General features: G+C 36.4%; 1 protein-coding gene across 5 annotated transcripts; it reads right to left on the bottom strand.

Moving 5' to 3' along the window:
* Positions 1 to 560: 560 nt before the first annotated feature.
* On the bottom strand, positions 561 to 11322 carry bnip2 (BCL2 interacting protein 2). Of its 5 annotated transcripts, XM_054619861.1 has the most exons (13): positions 10934 to 11322; positions 10446 to 10758; positions 7280 to 7375; positions 7076 to 7143; positions 6466 to 6642; positions 4847 to 5029; positions 4531 to 4633; positions 4317 to 4448; positions 4113 to 4199; positions 3931 to 4029; positions 2780 to 2815; positions 2183 to 2210; positions 567 to 1241 (listed from the first exon to the last, which is right to left on the bottom strand). In XM_054619861.1, exons 1-12 carry the CDS (start codon positions 11004 to 11006, stop codon positions 2204 to 2206), a joined length of 1374 nt encoding a protein of 457 aa, XP_054475836.1. In that variant the 5' UTR covers positions 11007 to 11322; the 3' UTR covers positions 567 to 1241; positions 2183 to 2203. The 5 variants fall into 5 exon arrangements, with proteins under 5 accessions (XP_054475833.1, XP_054475836.1, XP_054475835.1 ...); XM_054619858.1 differs by lacking the exon at positions 2183 to 2210 and having other exon boundaries at positions 561 to 1241; XM_054619859.1 differs by lacking the exons at positions 567 to 1241; positions 2183 to 2210 and adding an exon at positions 2608 to 2694.
* Between the last annotated feature and the right edge of the window lie 9771 nt (positions 11323 to 21093).

Raw genomic sequence — 21093 nt, forward strand, 5'->3', positions numbered from 1 at the left:
TTATTATCTTCATTTAATGTTTTATTCTCTTTATTTAATGTTTTAATATCTTTATTTAATGTTTTATTCTATTTATTTAATGTTTCATTATCTTTGTTAAATGTCCAATATATCATGTATATGTTTATATTATGACACCATAATATCTTATACTATATCGTCAAAGATCTTCTACTGAAATGTCTAATTCTTTTTCTATTCATATTATGTATCTTGTGTTGGGATTTTTTTTATTCTGTGGCTGTTAATGTCACTATCAGATTATTATTGTTATCTATCATCTATATTATTCATTCTTATTATTTCCACTATATTATGTATCTTGCTATGTCATTTTTTTTTCTTGCAACCCTTTTTTTTCTTGCAACCCTTTTTTTCATTTTTTTTTTTATAATATTCTAATTCTTTATATGATTTCAATAAAATCTGTATTTGTATGATCTCCCAGATAATTTGTTTGTGTTTGGTCACTAATTATATCCAAAATTTACATTCTACCCCTCGTTACACGGCAAAACTGGTACTAAATGGAATTAAAAAAAACAAAAAAACAATGATATGGATCAATGTCTTTACTTGAAGAAAATGTTAAATTAAGTCCTACATCTTTACTTCAGATTGTAACAAATGTTTTCCCTCCACAGGTCAGAGGGAACATTCAAGTGATAAAACTTTATTTTCCCCAGGCAAGATTTTGATAGAGAACATCAGCAGTGAACATTGAAAAAAGGTGCTGTCAAAACTTGTTCTATGAAATGCCAGTCAACGGGTCAGAGACCTAAAATGCAGTTTAAAAATCAGAGCAACCATAAAAATATATTAATTTCTCTCCATTGTCACCTGTTGAATATAAATATATATTTCAATGTAATAAAGCAGAACATGCATCAACCACTTGTAACAGAGTGCCTTAAATAACGTGTAGATACACCAGTAACTAGGGAACACCTATAAGCTAATTATGACATGATATTTCGGCAGTAAATAAAAAAAAAAAAAAAAAATAAAAAAAAAAGATTTAAAATATTTCAGACAGCATGTGGAAAAACGCTGACGATCAAGCTGTAAAAAGTTCCACGGTGTGCCGGGCAGCACAGTTTCAAAGAGGCACTTCCTTGATGCAAAGAGTCACAGCTGTTGGAAACATTCTCCTCCTCCTCTTTATCTTGCAGTTCCAGCAGGGTCACTCTGGAACAGCAGCAGCTGCGATCTCCACTTTGCCGTGCATGTCCTGGTCGATCCTGCAGACACATTCAATCGTTATCAGTCATCTGTGTGCCAGGGCTGGCATATCATCAAACAGGTCTAAGATAACTGATACTCAAAGTGTTGACGGCCCATTAACACACCTTTCATATAATCACATCCTGAAATGTGATCATTGCTCTTGTACTATTAAAAAAGGGAATTCTTTGAGTGTGACAGAATATTTCTATTTTCTGGACTTACCAGAGTTGATGAATGACTGCCTGATATTGTCCATGCTTTTTCTACTGAAAGCACTATAAATATCTGGGCACCGATATCGTTCTAACAATATGAGGTTCTTACTTCCCTTGAAAACCTCGCAAAACAAATGCACTAGTGTATACTATAAATCCATGTTAGGGCACAGACTGCTTTATCTGCAGCCCACACTGCAAATTGTCGTACAATAAGAAAATGTAAATAGGTTACGCAATCTGTCAACAACCTTTTACAATGCATACAAGTGCAACCTTTGTGCTTAAAAAGTGCAATGTTTGTTGTTTCTTTCAGAAACAGCTCCATTGTAATGTGTGCGGTTTTAGTGCATTCATCTTCAACTTTAAAAACGCCTCCACCTAATTACAAAGTACACTTCATAGTGGCAGTGTTGCATACACAATACTCTTTCACAACGGTTATCATTTTCAAATGTTCTAACATGTCGTGACATATCTGCAAATGAACATCCTCACACTCACTACTTAGCAGTACTGAGCAGAATATTTCTGAGTGCTTGAGCAAGGCCGACAAAGGGTTTGTGGCAGTAACTAAACATGAGCAGGGAGTGGGTATGCAGTGAGTCATGCAGAGAGCTGTGAGAGTGGACAGGCCGAGTGTTCAGTGAGGGCGAGTTACCATAAAGCCACAGTGACTAAGACCAGCTACTTCCCTGTAGTGACACCCCATTCTGTTGTACAAACATGAACCAACTTACCCAACATCAACCACATCAAATTCAAAACCTGCATTTTAAAAAGACATATGCAAGTAACTGCTACTTGATGCCCCAACTTTAATATCAGAACAAAGCAATGAAATCATTTACCTCAAAACCATTCCAACTTTTTCTTGACATAAATCAATAATTCAGCATCACAGTGGAAACAGTGCCTTATTGTATAAAATGGGCTAAAAAGTACATGGTACGATTCAAACCATAACTGATATTATTTTGAGGCAATAAATAACAAATTTAACAAGAAATGACTTTGAAATGAACAACACAGAATTGGCTCAGAAAAGGGATTTAGTTTGTTAAACAATCACCAAGCCACCTATTTTTGGAAACCAATCAAACAGCTTCTCAGTCCGCTTTGGAGGGGAAATCTACTGTGAGAGAGATGTAGGACATTTTTTTTTGGGGGGGTCGTTGGTTTTGGATAGGAGGTAACAGCAAATCATCCAACTACAGACACGTGGGACAGAATGAGGCGTATTGGTGCATTTCTGAAAGCCAACAGATCATTTCGTTGTTAGTCTTGTGAAATGCAAAAGAATGCTGAGACTGACCCCCGGGTGAAAGTGCATATACCTTTTACGGCTTTTCCTATTTTTTTCGTCGTCAAACCTTAAGAGGGGGCGGGGAAATGGAGTTAAGGAGAGGAGAATTACACAGCCAACAGCAACCAGACATCCAAAGGAGCAAACACATTTGGTAAGATAAGATGTATTTCTGTCTTTTCAAATGCCACATGGATAGAAGACCCGCCTCAGATTAAGCCACATCAAGGGAAAAATACAGCATGAGCAATTCCACAGCATGAGCTCAATAGTTCATATCAGCAAAGGTTAACATTTGTTGAAATGGTAAAAGAACTCAGATGCACAAGGCTGTACTATTCTCTAAATTTGTATTTTACAAAAGAAAAAGTGTAGATATTTGTATTTTGGTGCATTTGGATCTGTACATCAACCAGAATACAGAGTGTAAGTAAGACAATCATGCTTATTGGCAAAAAGTGTCCATGATTTTGGAAAATATCTAAATCCCTGCTTGGTAATTGCAGGACTTCGAGCAAAGATGAATTGCACAATTTTTCAGGTGAGTCTGACTCATAACCACCGACACACTGGCCACACAGGAAAAGCAGACAGTAGCTGTAGCACCACCTTCAGATGAAATGTAACCACATTTTCCAGGACCAGTCAGAGCTGAACAAAACGTTATTAGGTTATCGGCTAGAATTTGGGAACCAATTAAAGGGAAAACTGGAAGTCAATTTGAAGAAGTCAGAAGGAGTTACATTTCTTTTAACAAATTGTTTCATTATATTTTGAACCACGTTTGGTTGGGATTCGATGAAATCAGCAGAAAGGAAGAAATGGAAGGTGATCTCTACTGATGTGGTTCATTCATTTACTAATTCAAGTGAGCAACCATATATTGCTCCACTGCACAGCTGTACAATCTGCAATTCCTATGGAAACAAAAACAGTCTTGATCCTACCCTCAACCAAGAACCACCCTGACCTGATATGTAAACATAGAAGATGGGAATGCTTACTCAAGTGTTCATGAACACTTTTTTTCATCACAAGTATTAAAATTAGAGTGTCAAATCACCAAATTTCTGATATGGCCTTGGATTTATACTTATTAGCTTGCAGACACCTTCATATTTTGTCTTTTGAGAGGACCTTTGTTTTGAAAAATGCTGTCGTGTTCGAGTGGAGCATACTTACTGTTTGATACATTCTGGTATGGACACATACTCCATTGGAACCAGTTCTGCCAGGTCTGTCAAGCTGAACACATACTTGATTTTCTGACTAAATTTGGAGCTGTGGAAAGAAGCAAGAAATCGAAAAGTTACTGGAGGAGATCTTCATTTCATTATTCTAGCCACCTTAAACATTAAAGTTACCTTATGAAAGGTTTTGTAAGTGCCAGCAGGGTGCGAATAAACCAAGAGGGATGGACAATTATCAAAGACTTTAAGTTCTTCCGTAACCTGTACAAAAAGAGTGAGAGAAGCTATCAACAATGTAACCACATATGATGATGCCACTGCATTTGTAGTTTAAAAAAGAACAACTTGTTTTTGAGTGTGATTGACACTCAGACTCACCTCCTATCAATCTGCTGATAACACTTTCTGAGCCAGCCAACAGTTGGCATCTTTTTCCGAGAGGTAGCCCCATTCAAATACACAATCATATAGTTCTCAGCAACCAAAAGCTCCAGCGTGCCAATGACGTACCTGCAGGAAACGGGAATCTTCCATTAGCGCTGGTCCTCAAATTAAAGCTCACAAGGCCAGAGGAAATCAAATAAACACTTACTTGAATAAATTGTCCATGATGTATTTGTAATTTGGTTGATTGCTTTCAGGCATAAAGCACACAGCGAACACAATTATGGCATTCAAACCGTCTCCATAGTAACCTACAGTGACAAATCAAATGTGAAAAATGGATGTTTCAGGATCAAAACAGTACTTGCATTGTCAAAACATTCTGTTTTTCATATTTTGAATAAACAGACTGATCAACAATGACAACCACAAATGTAACGCAGCTTGTTTATCAAGGTACATAGACATACTTCAAATTACTGTATTTACGTTTTTGACAAATTTCACAATGTAATGCAACTGACCTCCATGGCTGATAACCCTCTTGTAAGGTTCGATGGCCTTCATGTCCACTCTGTGTTCCTGGTCTCCGATACGAAACACCCTCCAGCGTCGACCCTCCTCCCTCTCCTCCGAGGCGGAGTACTCCTGCACCGACTCCACGCCCTTCTGAAGTAGGTCTGTGGTTTTGGGCTTGGGGAGATCGTCTAAAAGGAGAAGAGGCATTTTAAACCCACAGCTTGGACGCTACAACCAACCGGATGAGAGGGATGTCTGATGTCATCAAATCAGATCCATTTTGATCAAATCATTTATCAAACTATTAGATCCATCAATAATTCACAATTTCACTTTTCAAACACATGCATTTTAATCAATGGACATTTAAATGTGTTGCTTTCATCTTTTGTATCTGGATGGCATGCTTTCTCTTTGAATCATTACCATCAATGACTCTCTTTCACTTGAGGTCAGCATTTACAATTACCCGATAGAATTTCCTGGTTGAAACCCTGCTATTGTTCCCTGCATGAGAAATAAATGTTGAAATCCAGGAGGAGTTCTGTGCATCTTTGTGGGATGTATAGCTAGCTGTATAATGTCCACAATGTCACATGTTCTGTGCATGATGAAGACATCAAGTTACCTGTTAAATTATAATTTACTGTAAATCAAGCATGCCAAGCAGAATTAAATATAAAGTGAATAGGGCAACCAAATCACATCGACACACTTTGACAAGGATCTCTCTCTGTGAGCAGCCCATTTATGTAATATAGCAAATCAGATTGATCTGTGTTTATTTATCTGTATGATTCACAAAACGGATTTAGAATGGAAATGACTGGTAAGATGTTCAATTATTTCAAATCCCAAATTGCCTAACGTAATGCGAATCCAATTACATTTTTCCTATGCTACGATGTCACTTCCAAGCGTTATCTTGTAAAATATGACACACTGAATCTCTAGTAAACAAACAGCCAATGCTAGCAAATGGCTTATATCTGATAGCTTAAGCATTGCTGTGCAGATTTAACCACTTCTTCTTCACCTTAATCGACAAGTTGCATGATTGATGTTTCCTCAAACACAGGAAATGTTCAAGGAAAGAAAAAATGACATGCGCAAAAATAGTAACTGAAAAGGAAGTGTATGAAACACAAAACCTCCCAATGATTTGTTGGAAAACTGAAGACAGAAAATAATCTGGACAATAGGAGATGATTGACTGACGGTTGGCAGAACAAACTGGGGACTGTCCGAGAGACCTTACCACAAGGAAGAGAGAAACCTGTTGCTGGCCTGCAGCCTGTTTCCAGGCTGAGAATGGAAACAATTCTTCCATGTGAAAAAGAGGAAGGCAGCAGTGTGGAAACACAAAAACAACAAAGCACATTAACTAAACTTAAGGCAGTCTGCTGCCTATCCAAACCTGTACAAACAAGGAAGGTGAACACAAATGGATCCAAGACTCTGAATATAAAAGACTTTGCTTCTGTGTTACAAACCAAGAAATAAACCAAAAAGGGTAAATGTTTTCATGACTAAATTACACGACTGTGGACTATCTGAGTCCAACTTGAAAGCATCTTTGCATCTGAATCAAAGCTGCTCTCGCCGCATGATACAAAGTTCTTACCTTCCCATTCAAACTCATTGCTATTGTCTGATGGTGTGTCTATGTCATCAAGGTCCAGCTCTGTACTTTCATCCAGCTCGTCAGAGAGAAGAGAACCTTCACTGCGGTCAAGTGTAAGACTGATGTCAGGAGCTGCAAGCTTCTTCTTTGCCTTCTGGCCATGGTCCTTTGCATAGCCTGGGGTAGATGACAAATCATCAGGGGTTATACCGTTTTTAAAACAATTTAAAAAAAGGACAGGTTCTGATTTTCTAGTCTAGTCTATTATAATACAATTATGTGGTGCATACAGAGTTAATATGAGGCTTCTATTCAGTCTGAAAATTCAAGTGGTATCTTCCTATGTTGTTTTTTTTCAGTACCAGATTCACTCTTTGTGTTACTGTTCCTCCACAGCATAGAAAACACTACCTGAGAGGATTTTGTGCTTAAAAGACAATGTTGGAAGATAGAGGCCCCATATTAATTTCGGCTGAACGAGAATGAACAGGAAGGATACAAGTGACTAATAACTCTCTCAACATAGATATGGGTGTGTGGGTTTTAAACAAGACAAAAGTTCATTTAATGTTGTAAAGCAATGCATTGTTCACTATTCTGTTTTCATTACCAGGGTCAATTTCTTCAGAAGTTCCTGCGAAAAGCTCATCTTCAAGCTCCTCTTCCTCCGGTAGGGGCCTAACAATCAAACAGCAGGTGATCATGCCTTCAGAAGGATTATGTTTCATGTGACTTTCAAAACAGAAGCATGTGCTACAAAGCTGTGAACCAGGATTCATACGTGATTTACAACATTATGAGTGATTGACAATACCGTGGAAAGTCCTCATCCTGCCACTCTTCCTTCAGTTCAACTCCTTCCATTCTTAGGCGAGCTTCTGTTGTGGCGACTGACTCTTGGCGCTCCAGGCTGGGAACGGAAACACAAAATGATTGTGCCATCTTTTATGTTTAATGATCTCTAATTGCTAAAAGGCCCTCTTGTACTACAAATATATTAAGATCAAGAGCAGGGTCATCACAGATTACCCATGACAAACCCAAACACATAATGAGTTGTCTGACGACGGCTTCTTGTGACTTGTACAGTCCTCAAAGAATTATGGGTCAAACAGGATTCAAGGGCATTTTTTTTTCTTGGGTTAATACGTCAGCGACAAAAATAAAGTTAGTAGATGAATTCACTTGAATAAAGCTGCACAAAAGCACACCATTTCAGACTGTGCAACAAGGGTGGGATATTTTCGTTCTGAATAGGCAATGTTGAGGAAATGCAACACAACACTAGAAAGAAAAACACGATTTGATCCTTAGGATTCAATGGGCGAAATAAAATTCTCATTCCTAATACGGCTTAACACATGATTTATTTTAGCTCTGTTGATGTGTAATGTTGTCTTTAATACTTTCCCATTAGTTGGCCAACCGCAGCCTCCTGTTACAGTTTAAATTAACCTTTACAGGTTTGTAGATTACATTACATTTTGAAATCTGATGTAACAATTATAATGGTTAATGAGGTTTCTAATATTACAAGAGCAAATTAATGTAAACAGAGTCAATACCTTAATCCCAATGTATGTACATATATTTGCAGAGTACAAGTCTAACAAGATCTATTTTAACAGCTTTAGTAAGAGATTGTGTGCCATGTTTTGTCACCCAAAACCAATCAAAACTCCTCAGTTTGCATTACCTAAAATGTTTAATCACATTGCACATGACATGACAGGTGGATAAGTAATATGGAATTAAAAATGGTCCATGTCAATGTTGCATTGTTTTATTTTAAAAAGGCAATTTTTTGGTTCACAACTGGACATACTGTGTATGAAGTACAATTATGAACAAATAACCAAAGTTTGGGAGAAAGGGTCCCTTTGGCTTTTAGGATGAACCTTAATCTACTTTTCATAAAAAAAAAAAAAAAAAAAAAATGGTTAATGACCACTTTTGGTGTGCTGTGGTTAACCCCACCTGTTAATTACCACCTTAGCGTTACACCAAGTCAAAACCCTGTTTATGTTTATATGCTTAGCTGTATGTGCTTCTTTACTATCACAACAGTCCCCCAAGGTGAGGCTAGATATGCTTATTGCCTTATATCAATACATAATTGACAGTCCTGTAAAGTTGATCGGCATGCTCCTCAAGAGTTTCAGCTTGCAACTAGCCAATGGCCACATAATCAGATCACTGGCTTTTTGAAAAGCTTACACGATTATATTAAGGGCTTAGTTTATAAACCATAAGACTACTTACTAATGCTGACCACGGTATCTGTATCTTTGCTGTACAGAGCTCTCTTTGATGCATTAATCACATACACAACTGTATTTGTGCTACCAGACACAAAAACATGCTAGGAATTCGGTGCTCAACTTTTCAAAAAGTTTAGCTGTTTGCTCATGTGTAGTACTAATCCCCACATTACATTTGAAATCCATGTGAGAGAGGTAGAAATGCTACAGGAATGTGGTTCCCTGAAAACAAACCCTTGTAATCAAAGTGCAATGGAGACCAAGCTGCATGCAAGTGTGATCAGCCACATCCAGGAGTGGAAAAGATGAATGACAGTTTAAAAACTGTACTCATAATGAAGCACTTAATTAAGCAGCATATCAGACAGGAAGGTTGGACCAAAATGTTTACTAAGAAGTTGATTTTCATGCCACCACAGACATTGCTTACTATAATTTGAGAGAATGACAGTTACACCTGTACATTATAATGTCGTCTAAAAAACCCATGCAGTATACTACATTCCCGAAGCTTATAGTTTCCAGTTTTTGTTAAGCTTGTGCCAGAGAAGTGTTGATCTAACTCAATGGTCTGAACATCCTGGTCTGGACAAAATAAGAAGATGAGTACTAGTATTTTTGTTATTGTGTCTACTGCCTCTGAAATGTTCGAGAAACAAATGTCATACCAGCCACAGTCTACCTTCTGCTTTACCTGCTTTTCTGGCCATGCTACAAATACAGGAATGTCCTATTGTTTGAAAAAGTACGTCTTCATCTTTTAGTACCAATAACCATTTGTAGGGTAAGAACTGACTAACAAAAATGTCTGTAAACTATACAGTACCAGTCAAAAGTTTGGACACACCTTCTCATTCAATGGTTTTTCTTTATTTTTATTTTTTTCTACATTGTAGATTAATATTGAAGACATCCAAACTATGAAGGAATTATGTGGTAAACAAACAAATGCTCAACAAACCAGAATATGTTTTATATTTTAGATTCTTCAAAGTAGTTGAATGAGAAGGTGTGTCCAAACCTTTGACTGTTACTGTATGTTTAAAGCCAGGGTGGTAAGGTCCCATTATCATTTTAACAGCATTGCTCCTATTGTGTTCTGGCTCCAACACTTCAGTTTTGACTGTTAGGTTAGGGAAGGTCTTCATCTGAGGAGCATGAAAAAGAAAAAAATGTGGCATATACAAATACACTTGAAAACATTCACAAACATCTGGCTCAGGTGCTGAAAAGTCTGCAAGAACAGCTTCTCGTGCAAGGGAGGTATTCAACCAGAAACCTTTCTCTTTCTTCAAGAAGTACTACCCGGAGCCTTCCTCGTAGCACTTATTGCACTCGTATTAGTTGCTGCACTTACTGTATTCGTATCAGTTCGCTGCACTTATTGAATTTGTATTTATTTACTGCACTTATCCTATTCGTAGTAGTTTGTAGCACTTACTATATTCGGATTAGTCTGTTGCAATTATAGTTTTCGTAGTAATCTGCCTCTGCACTACACTTTTGCTCTGGTTTATGCTTTAAGATGCTTGTTTAAGAAAGGAGATGCACTTATGACTTCTGGTGACTAGTAGTTCTCTTGAATACCTATGTTGAATACACTTCCTGTAAGTCGCTTTGGATAAAAGCGTCTGCTAAATGACTGTAATGTAATGTAATGTAATGTAAATCACCAGCATGTTGGGCCAAACATAAAAACGTGCATATGACGTTACAGACCTTCCAATGGGCCCAGGAGGAGAGCCTGGCTGGGGGAGGCTCACTGCTCCCGGCTGCTCATTGTCTGGAGTCGTCCTCTGGGTCAGACCCTCTTGAAGTGCCTCTTCGCAATTTTCCACTGTGGAAGCAGTGCTGTTTTCTAATTGGTCTAATTCATCATCATCACCATCACCATCTCCAGACACTCCAGAAGATGAGGGACTAGACGTCTGTCTGTCTCCCAGCTGAGTCCCAAAGGCGATGCTGCTATTGTTCAAACCCACATCACTCTCAATCACATCCGATGCCATGCCTTCGTGTCCTCCTGTCCTCCCTAGTGCCAGAGTGGAAAAAACAATGAAAAGTTTGCTTGTTAGCTCGAATAAGTCAAGACACACAACTTCTTTTGGCTTAGCGTGTTAGCTCTCGGTCGCTAACCCGCTAGCCAGGAGGAGTGTTGTTGTTGTTGTTGTTGTTGACAGCTAACAACAGGGTGCACAGATAGTCACTTTTTCCTAAATGCGTCACAGTGCGTGAACTCGGGACACCAAAGAGTGTGCTAGCTTTGCACAAGCAGCTCATGAACGTCCTCCCTTCCTTCCTTCCTCCTGCGGACGTCACGTGATCCGCGCTAGCATGTGTGCTAGCTAGCTAGCTAACTAACTTAGCCACAGCATAAAAAACACGCTAATGGTTGTCTAGTAAGCGCTGGTATGAATCCATAAAATTGATGCAGTTGTTGACTATGAAACAACGGAAGGACAACCGTCCCATGGATCCATGTTTGGTGTAAAGTCAGTGTCCACCAACACCAATATCCGCTATGCTACCGTTAGCTTTCTATAGGAGCGCTCTGTTGTTTTAAGCTAGCGGTAGGGTTGCCAGAGTTGGTTGCCAGTTGTGTGTCCTCCAGTTTCAGATCCAAACTTTCTACGCTCATCAATCAAGCGCAAAGCACAGATTTATTTTATTTATTTTTACATTTTTATTCAGGACGCATTGTTTTCACCATCCGAATAACTATATGCTTTCCATCATCTTGCCTTGAAAAAATATTTTTATAATATAAAAATTTAAATTATTTTCAGTGTCTCACAAGTTGAAATGATCTAAACAAAGTTGATGAGTTAGATAAAATGAGATTACAGCAGCATAGATATAGTGCAAACAAGGTACATAGTAGACAAAACAAACAAGTATTTAAAATAAGTAAGATAAAAAAAAAAAATCCACAATAATAATATAAAAAAAAAAGAAATCTTATAAATACAGACAGAATAATTATATTATTCCTTTATTGATCTCCATGGGGAAATTCAAGTGTTGCAGCAGCTCAACTATACAGACACAGACAATAAATACACATATAGTTATATAATACACATACTATACAACTACACAGACAATAAATACACATATAGTTATAGTTATAGTATTGCACAGTGTATTTGTATTGCGTTACATTTATCTCCAACTGTAGTTCAAAATAAATCATGTTATTGGAGTTAGAGTCTTTGATATAGGTTAGTATATATTATATATTAGCCTAAATGTTTCTGACTGTTGCTCTATGGTATATAATCAAATCTGGCACCACTAACACATTAGATCCTCCCTTGAACTGTAGGTGTCACTAAGGAATCCGTTGATCTACTTTGTATTCTAGACTTTGATTTTCCTTTGGACTTTTAGGGAAACAGTGCTCTCGATCAAATATCCCTAACTATCTGTAAAGTGGTATGCTAAATTTTGGTTGCACAATTATTAATAATGTCTCTATTGTACTTACTGTAAATTTTAGTAGTAGGTCTGTTAAAGTAGTAGGCTAACTAAGTATAAAGACTCAAGTAAATACAAAGAATACGTAGTATCCATAGTATTCATGTAAAACACTATTTTATATGATTATTTTCATATTGTGTTTTTTAATACGTCTATAATTTATTTTATTGTACATTGTACATTTTACTCAATTAAACTGAAGTAACCGATTAAACCTATGATCAGTTTATACATGTAATTGCATTGTTATTGATTGTAAATACAACGTTAAGGTATGTTGAAATATGGGCCAGCTCAATCACCGCTGGTGTGTAATAACCATAGTTTGTATATAATGTTAGCATTGATAAGGAGAAATGTATAGTTTGATAATAGGGTCGAAATGTCCTCTGTTTTCAATAGCCCTTGAAATCTTCAGGTACCATCTCTCTATAAATTGGGCGTGGCCAGGTGTCAATTAGCTATTAGCCAATCAGTGCCTTATCCCAGGTGACTAATGTGACCTAGGGGTGGGACTACGAGGGCGAGAAACAGAAGTATGCAACTTTAAACTCAGGTTGTGACTCATGTGTAATCGCTTATTTCACTGTGAATAATAAAGTTTCATAATCGAGTTCTCATAGCTGCATGCGAGAGGAACCTGTACATGGACAGAGCCTCAGAAAGGGTTTCTCAATTGCACACCTCACTGCTGGACATTGGGGTTTGAAAAGACTGTTTCTAACAGCCTGCTGAGTCCTAAGGAACAGTGAGTACAGACAATGTTTCCCTTGAGGTTTTCAAATGAGCCCCAACAAGCGCGCAAACGTCTTGGTACCACAAGCTGAATTATAAAGTTTTTTATTATTTTTTATTGAACAAATTGCACATGTACCATTTTCACAACCTGAAACGAAGCCAAATAGAAACATTCAAACTATCATGCCAGGGTGCAACTGCAGAAGATAAGAAAAATAGACAGAAATAAATAAACATGGAAAAATGTAAATAAGTAATAAAAAGAAAAAAGGGATAGCTAAGGTACACATTTTAATTGTATTTTTACATACATAGATAACAAGTAATGCATGTTGTTAAAGTTCTTATGTCTTTTTTTTGTTGGTATAGCATTTATTACTTATTATTTATGTACAGTTCAAATTCTTTGTAAAAAACACATAACATAGGTCTTTGACTTGTAAACATACATTTATATAATTTGGCAAGAATAACCAATAGATTTGTGATATATGCCCTTAGCTAACATGTTTATTATAGGTAAAGAATCTAAATGTAACATTTTCAAAAAGTAATGAAAAGTCTTTTGAAACATCTTTCCACAATTTTTTTTAGAATACTGACAATGCCAGAAAAGCTGAATTATAAAATCCCGGGGATTATTTTGTTTTATTTTCTTTGGGTCACCACAGTATTTTACATTCATTCATTAAGTCGTGGTTTTATGTTATTTGCATGTTTGGAAGATGGTCGTGTGATTCATGTGGTAAAATAAGGGTTTTGGTGGCTATGTATAAATGCATGTGAGTCTAAGCTCACAATGACAGTATAGCTATAAAACTGGCTAACTTGGCCTCTCTGCACCCTCGTCAGTCATATGCCAAAATCTGTTCACACATGCTCATTTTCTTTTTAAATAAGATTCAGCAATTCAGCTAGCATGAGAAGGGATTATCAGATATAGCATTAACGGGGTATGCAATGCTTATCCTTTTAAGAAATGGAAAAAAAGGAAATTAAGTATACAAATATATGCATGATATTATTTAAAACATTTTTGCATCCACCGTTACAGTATATTGTCTGTATTAAAAACCACATCCTCACATTATATTAAATAACCTATTAGATTTTAAATTGCTCATTTAGGTTACATGTTATACAAATATTATGTAGTTTATTATACTGTGTTAAAATCTGATTTTGGAACAGTTACTTCAGTCACTTCAATAAGTCTTAGCTCATCCTCAGTGACTGATCTTTTCCACTAGGTGGAGGCAGATGCTTATTTAAACACTGCAGTCTGGAGGGATATCTTCATTGATTAAGATCCACCATAGCTCAGACCCTCTTGAAGAGAAAACTGAACCAAAGTTGGAGATGTTATGAGGAAGAATTTGCCATTTATAATTATTTAAGCAAACTTAAGTTACATTTGTAGATGGTTCCAGATTTATCTGAATTTACCAATGACACATTGTTTTGTCCTGTAATTCAGGTAAAATTACATGTCTTTTGTGATAGTAATATTTTCATATGAACTTGCATTCACCTATCAGGTGTTGCCTTATCAATAGATAATTCTAGAGAATATAGGGTATGTCAATCTATTTAATTTTAAGAGCTTTCAGAAACGATTTAAAGGATTAAAATGCAACAAATGCGCTATGATTTCTCTTTTGGTAATAATTGCCCTTTAACTATCAGACCTCATAGTTTTAAAAAAGGACTGATAGCTATAGATCTAATATAATGATGCTGCCTGGTTAATACCTCCTCTGTGTGCAGCGGATCATTCAGTGTAATTTCTAATTAACACGTTGCTATTTACTCTGTTGGATCATTAGGCCTCATCACAAAAGGATAATCCAGTCAAATTGAGAGTTTATGCTTCCTTTCCACCATGGTGCTGTTTGCTAATGAGTCCTGTTGCAATTATCTAACAGATTAAGACAAATGTTGACTGTTTGGCCAAGATAGATGTATTGAGCCAGGCTTTAGCATTAACATGGATAACACAGATAGAAGAATGAGGTTCCTTATAAATTCACATTTGTACTCAAAATGTCACAGAAAATACCCAGAATAACAGTGGAATTTTGATCAATCATACCTTTTGATAAATTGAGTTTGTCCTTTTGATACTTAATAAAATATAAATTTCTATTGTTATGAAATTGTATGTTAAATTCTAAAATGTTTTTTTTAGAAAAACTCTGACCAGAATAAGATAGTTAAGACCAAAAAAGCCAGTGCAAATAACCTTAGTGAAAGAACACTATTGTAATGTTTGTGTAGCATTGTTCAATACAGTAAACCTTTCTCGTCAATACAGTTAAGCGTCAGGGAGCAGCTATTGTTGTTCATACAGTTTTACTGTAAGCCTAGCAGTTGATTTAAACAATAAAGTAGCATTGTCTGATGCAGGATGTTTCTCCTTTTTAAAAGCAATACAAGAATTCCAGATCTCAACACAGATGCTGTAGCAGACCTGTCCTTTCATGATGAAAGGAGGGATGAACGTTGGGATCAGAGATGGAAGCTGTAACCTATTTGTGAAGCAGAATCATTAGGAGGGTTCTCCAACCAATTTCCATAAGTGGGGTAGCGGGATGTATTTAGGCTACTCGAAGTATATCACTAATGAGAAAAGACAAAAAGGATTCATGTGCATGTTTTATGCAATCTCTTTTTGGGTGTAGATGAATAATTATTTATGATTGCAAAGCCTAAAAGGGAGGCAAAAAGATAGCGACTGCAAAGAGACTTGTAAAAAATTTAAAGAGGAAGTTAAATGAATATTTAAGGCAAGATGAAATATTTAATGGAAACAAATGAGCAAAACATTTAAAACGGCATGATAAATAGTAGTGAGTGCCATTAAAATGACCCTCTTAATTTGTGCTATTTGCTGCAGTAGCCATAAGCTCTCATTCATACTCAAAATGGTGCGAACTTAGGACTCTGACAATTGTTTTCAGCGTGCCACTCATTATATAAGGACATTGTGTCTGTAACCCGGGGCTGACCTCAGAGCTGAGAAATATTAGCCTTTGATTCAGTGGCCTTTGTATTGATGCCACAAGGCAGAAACTATTTATTGACCTTCAAGTTGAGGTTAGGGTTCTGAAAAAAACACATAATGACAAAAGTTCTGAATATGGTTGCTGTTAATTTTAACAGAGACATTCTGCACTAGGTTTTATAATAGTGTTTCAGTATGATACTCACAGTACATTTTGTACTATTTCACCTACCGACATAAAAAAAAACAAAGAAACATCTGGAGTATGCACCAGCTCAGTTCATTTGTTTTCTCAATGCGAAAATAATTAAATCAGCAAACAAATAATTATTCAAGTCAATGAGAACAATTATCTCAAAGACGCCTCTGAGACTTGGATGTGCATACTGAATTGATTAATTATCCTGCTAAAGATAATTGAGTGGAGCTGGATCTTTGACTGCTTCCTTTCAACATACTCTCGCCTCCACCTTGATCTTGAAGAATATTATTTTGAAATCGCCATAATATGATGACATGTGGGACTCTTAAAGAGCTCTATTTTAATTTTGCAGTTTCTGCATTACTTTACATTATTCCTGCATCATTAGAGGAAACAATCTGAAATTGTCCATAGAAATTAGAAATTAAGGGATATTCATCTCTTACTTCATGGACCCTAGGTTTTTAGAATATGTTCTTATCTTTATTAAATTGCCTATAAAATATATTTAAAGATAAAGCAGTGCACTGGCCAGAGTTGTCTGTCCAAGTTCAACTTTGCTGGTGACTCTGTGTCGTGCCCTTACTAACCCCTGGGCAGACTATTACTTACTTCTGAGCCAGACAGAGATCATTACCTCTGTGAATGATGGCAAGGTAGCCCGAGCCCAACAGCTTTATTTCCCAGCTCAACTCGACGGACGCAAGCCATCACATCCTGTTAACAATTCCATGGCTCCACCATAAAGATAAGCTCCCTCAATCTGCTCCGTCTGTCTCAATCGTGCTGAAGGGCCATCAGTCATCACTAGGTGGGACGGGTAACCCTCCATATTCACTTGTGATTGACACCGTTTAGATGATTCAGTTAGAATCACTGGGCTGTTTATTTCCTCTGTGCACCAGTGTACTGTTTTCCGATTAAGGGAGTTCATGAAATATTTATTCTTGATATCGATTTATTCAACCTCATGCCATGAGTCTTTTCACACTGAGCAAATATTGGTCCAATTTAATGTGGAATCTTTCAAATGGCGAGATGAATTAGGGCTTTGACATTTTAATCAGAGTGAACATAAGAAGCCAATTGTCACTGTCAAACCACATGAAGGTCATTTCAGTTGTTAAGGATCTGCTTGCCATAGCATTTTAATAGTTACATCCTAATGATTCGTTTACATGTGAGATCAGGTTGATATTTTATGTATAAGCACATATTCTATTCAAGGCCTTTTATTCTATTAACCTGTCCTGTCTTTATTGGATCTTTTCTAAGATAATTCCCATATGGCTTAGCCTTTGATAAATATGCTTTTAGGTCTGTCTAATTAATGCATTCCGCTGTGATTTTCTTCACTTGTCACCCACTCTTTAACCTCATAGCGGAGGAACAGACTTTTCCTACTCAAATTAAAGGTCCTCTGAGACGCTGTACATGTGTGAGCTAATGATGTAGTGTGCGCTGTACAACCTGATATCTTATCTTGAGGGTCTTGTTGAAATGTTTTGAGTAGGAATGATTTCTATGACCTCACTATTATGGAGTGTGGATATATTCCAAGCAAACATGTTTTATTTTATTGTGTCTGTTCTTAACTGATTATTCTGACTTTTTTCAGTTTGATTGCCTGGTGAATTCAGAGTTTTTATTAGCATTGGTTGTGTAACAGACAAAATATTAGTCTGATATTTGCTTTGTGATTAGGTTCTCGTAGTGGTTGAAATATTGCTTATAGTGTTTGTTGCTGTATTACAGTTGATAGTGTTTGTCGATTTGTAACAGACTGTAACTCTTTACATTATTTAAAAAACAATGGGGAAAAATGTAATCAAACAAAGAATCGTTATGTGGCCACAGACCAACAAAGCAGACCGGTGTTGAGACAGCATTTCTGAAAGGACGCAGGAGGATAGGCCTCCACTAGCTAAGTCTACCTTTTCCAAATTAATTAAACCATTTCAGCATTTTTAAATGTACTACTCAATTTTTCCCTTTCACTGCCAGCATATCTGCATTTCCCAGCCATGTGACCAAGGGAGCATTCTTATGTATAATGAATGGGGTAAGGCGGTGATCAGCATAGACACTCCATTTAAAGTTGCCTAATGAGAGAAAGAAAAAGCTGAACGCTTTGAATTATTACAATAAAATAGTCTAAGGTCTATAACATATTATATTTTACTAACACAACCATGCTGTTAATTGTAATAAAACTATGTTAGACACTCCAATGTCTGATTCATACAGCTGTCACCTGTTAATGTAAAATGTTACAATGTGGCTTAAAAGGGAAAATAGCCTTAAAAAGTCACCGCAGGATTTGTTGTCTATTTCTATGGTTACAAGACCCAGGGTGCCTAGTGTTAAAGCAGAGTCTTTACAAATAGTAAACATTGTCTTTGTACACATCCACAGCAAAGGTTGTTAGGGAGGAATAGCTCAGGTTCTTGGGTGGTCAGTAAGAGCGCAGAATTCACCAACAAATACAACATATAAATAAGCATTTTATTGACTTTAATTCAGAACATCCAAGAAAAATATTTAAATGCAAATTAGTTGCGGTTGTAAAAATACTCTGTACTCAAGCACCATTGGACTGCCGATGTGAGATATGATTATTTTATAGTTACGTCTGTTTGCCTTTTGGGGCCACCAACATTTGCAAATGACCTAATAAAGAATCAAGTACTCTTATGTCACCGTATGATGGATCGGTCGGGTTGAACTTTTTCTGTCCAAAGAGAGGTTGAAAATATCATTTAAAGGGGTTTGCTTATAAAATAAGAATAAAACATGAACTATTTGTTGTATTACAGTTTGTTTGATATCTTATGCTAAGCATACATTTTATTTTCACATCCCATTAAAACATTCAGATGTGCATCATAACTACTATATAGATTTGCTCTTTAGTATTTAGATCATGTTATTCAGAGTAAGATTAGAGTCAGTTAAGGTTATAGCAAAATGTTGGTCATGTTTATTGTTACTGTTGAAATAAGTTTGATGTAGTATCGTATACATCAAGGTAAAGCACTATTGATACAAAAAACGGAAATTTTCCATTACATCAGGTTCACTGAGGACACAAATCTTAACTCAGTTAAGAGTTATGGTATTGTTTAGGCAAAAATAGATTTTTGACACTTGACTGAGCTATCAAACAACCTAAGTACATCCATTGTCAAAATGCCAAGATTCTTTGAAAGTCAAAGATTGATCAAGCCCTCAGCCAACACAGAACTCTTTGAAGCGTCTTTTTTATGTAGTGTGTCTGAAAAGCCTCTCCGTAACTGTCAGAGCATGCATCTTACATCCAGTGAGTGATGAGAAAAAGCAAAACTTATAATTACTCTTTCTGTCACTTTTTTATGATAAATGTTTAAGTTACCATCCACACAAAACAATAAATATTGTGCACAGAAGTTGCTATTTTCCCCAATCTGGCTTCAAGCCCTCTAAAGAATTTATTCACCATTACAGCCAAACATTGTAACTACAAAAATACTTTTCCTTGTCTTTAAAAAGATGAAATATTTTCTCTGCTATGTGATTCTCTTCTCTCTGTATTTCGAGAGATACTGACCTAAAAAGGTTGATCAAAGACTGTTGGAACTCTACAGCCTGCAGCAACCAATAAATTGGTCCATTCGATGTTTTGCACTGACAAATTATTCTCCAGAGTACTAACATTCTTGGTAGCAACTCAATTAGCAAGAGACAGATGTAGCAAGGATTCACATTTATGTTTCATAGACCTTTCAATATTTTATTATTTCAGTGCATGTTAGCACGGACCCTTTTATGTCACAGGAATGATAACTATTTGCTAATTCTCACATAAAGTGATAGTTGTTTTGGTGCGTATTCAGATTTGTGGGGGGAAAACTACACTGTATAAATCCCTCCTGGCTTTTACACAATGTTGGAATGGCCCTGAGCGTCCATATGCTTTAAAGTGGCTGTTAAAAGCCAATATTTCTTATTACCGTTGAGGGGAGACCGGTTCCGCTCACTGTCAATGTAAAGAGAAATGTCGACAAAGGAATGTGGAAAAATCATACCTAGGAGAAAAATCACTTATTAATGTAACCCTTTGTGAAGTTTATATATTTAAACTTTATGAGTTCAGTTCATTTCAGTCTATCTTGTGACATGATCGTTGTCTGACTGAAATACATCCCCATGTTTTCAATTATTTTGAGCAGCTGATAAAGAATTACTTTTTTTTACTAGTCTGATTCTTAAAAAAAAAAAAAAAAAGTAATCTCATATTAGTCTGGTAGGAAGAATAGGTTGTGATTAAAGTACAATGTTGTCTTAAAAAACAAAGATTTGCCATCTACCTGCTTTGCACAAGGGTATATAGACTGTCATTAATATGCATGGGTCCCTCTTGTCTATGTTCGGGAGTTTGATATTAACCCTCAGAAACACGGGTGACCTTTTGCACCAAACCATATGGTTAACAGTGAGCGATCTCCCTGCTGTTCAAGCATCATTTACCTCAGAAAGACACAAAAACAGAGTGTCAACATAATGAAGATGGGTACAAGCATCGAAGAATTCAGATCATAGAAGATACTTAGATTTAACATAAAATTGTTTATATGCTTCATGCGTGCACCATTGTTTATAAATGGAACATTATATGTAGCTCTTCAACATAGTGGACATTTATGCTTCAGTATGTTGTGTGTGTGTTTACTCATGGACAACAGAACATCAACATTATAAATATATGATTATACTTGTGTTATGAAAATCAAACATTAGGGATTACCACCTTATAGCACAGGAACTGAATCCAGTGAGTTATGATGTACTGATAATGCATCTTTGCAGATACAAATAAATCTAGCATTTTTCTAAACATGCTGAGCCTTTGCATATGTCAGCAGCAACAAAACACATGGTGTGCTTTCTGTTATGCAAATATGAAA

This window comes from Anoplopoma fimbria, chromosome 19 (genome assembly GCF_027596085.1).
Source record: "Anoplopoma fimbria isolate UVic2021 breed Golden Eagle Sablefish chromosome 19, Afim_UVic_2022, whole genome shotgun sequence".
NCBI lineage: Eukaryota > Metazoa > Chordata > Actinopteri > Perciformes > Anoplopomatidae > Anoplopoma > Anoplopoma fimbria.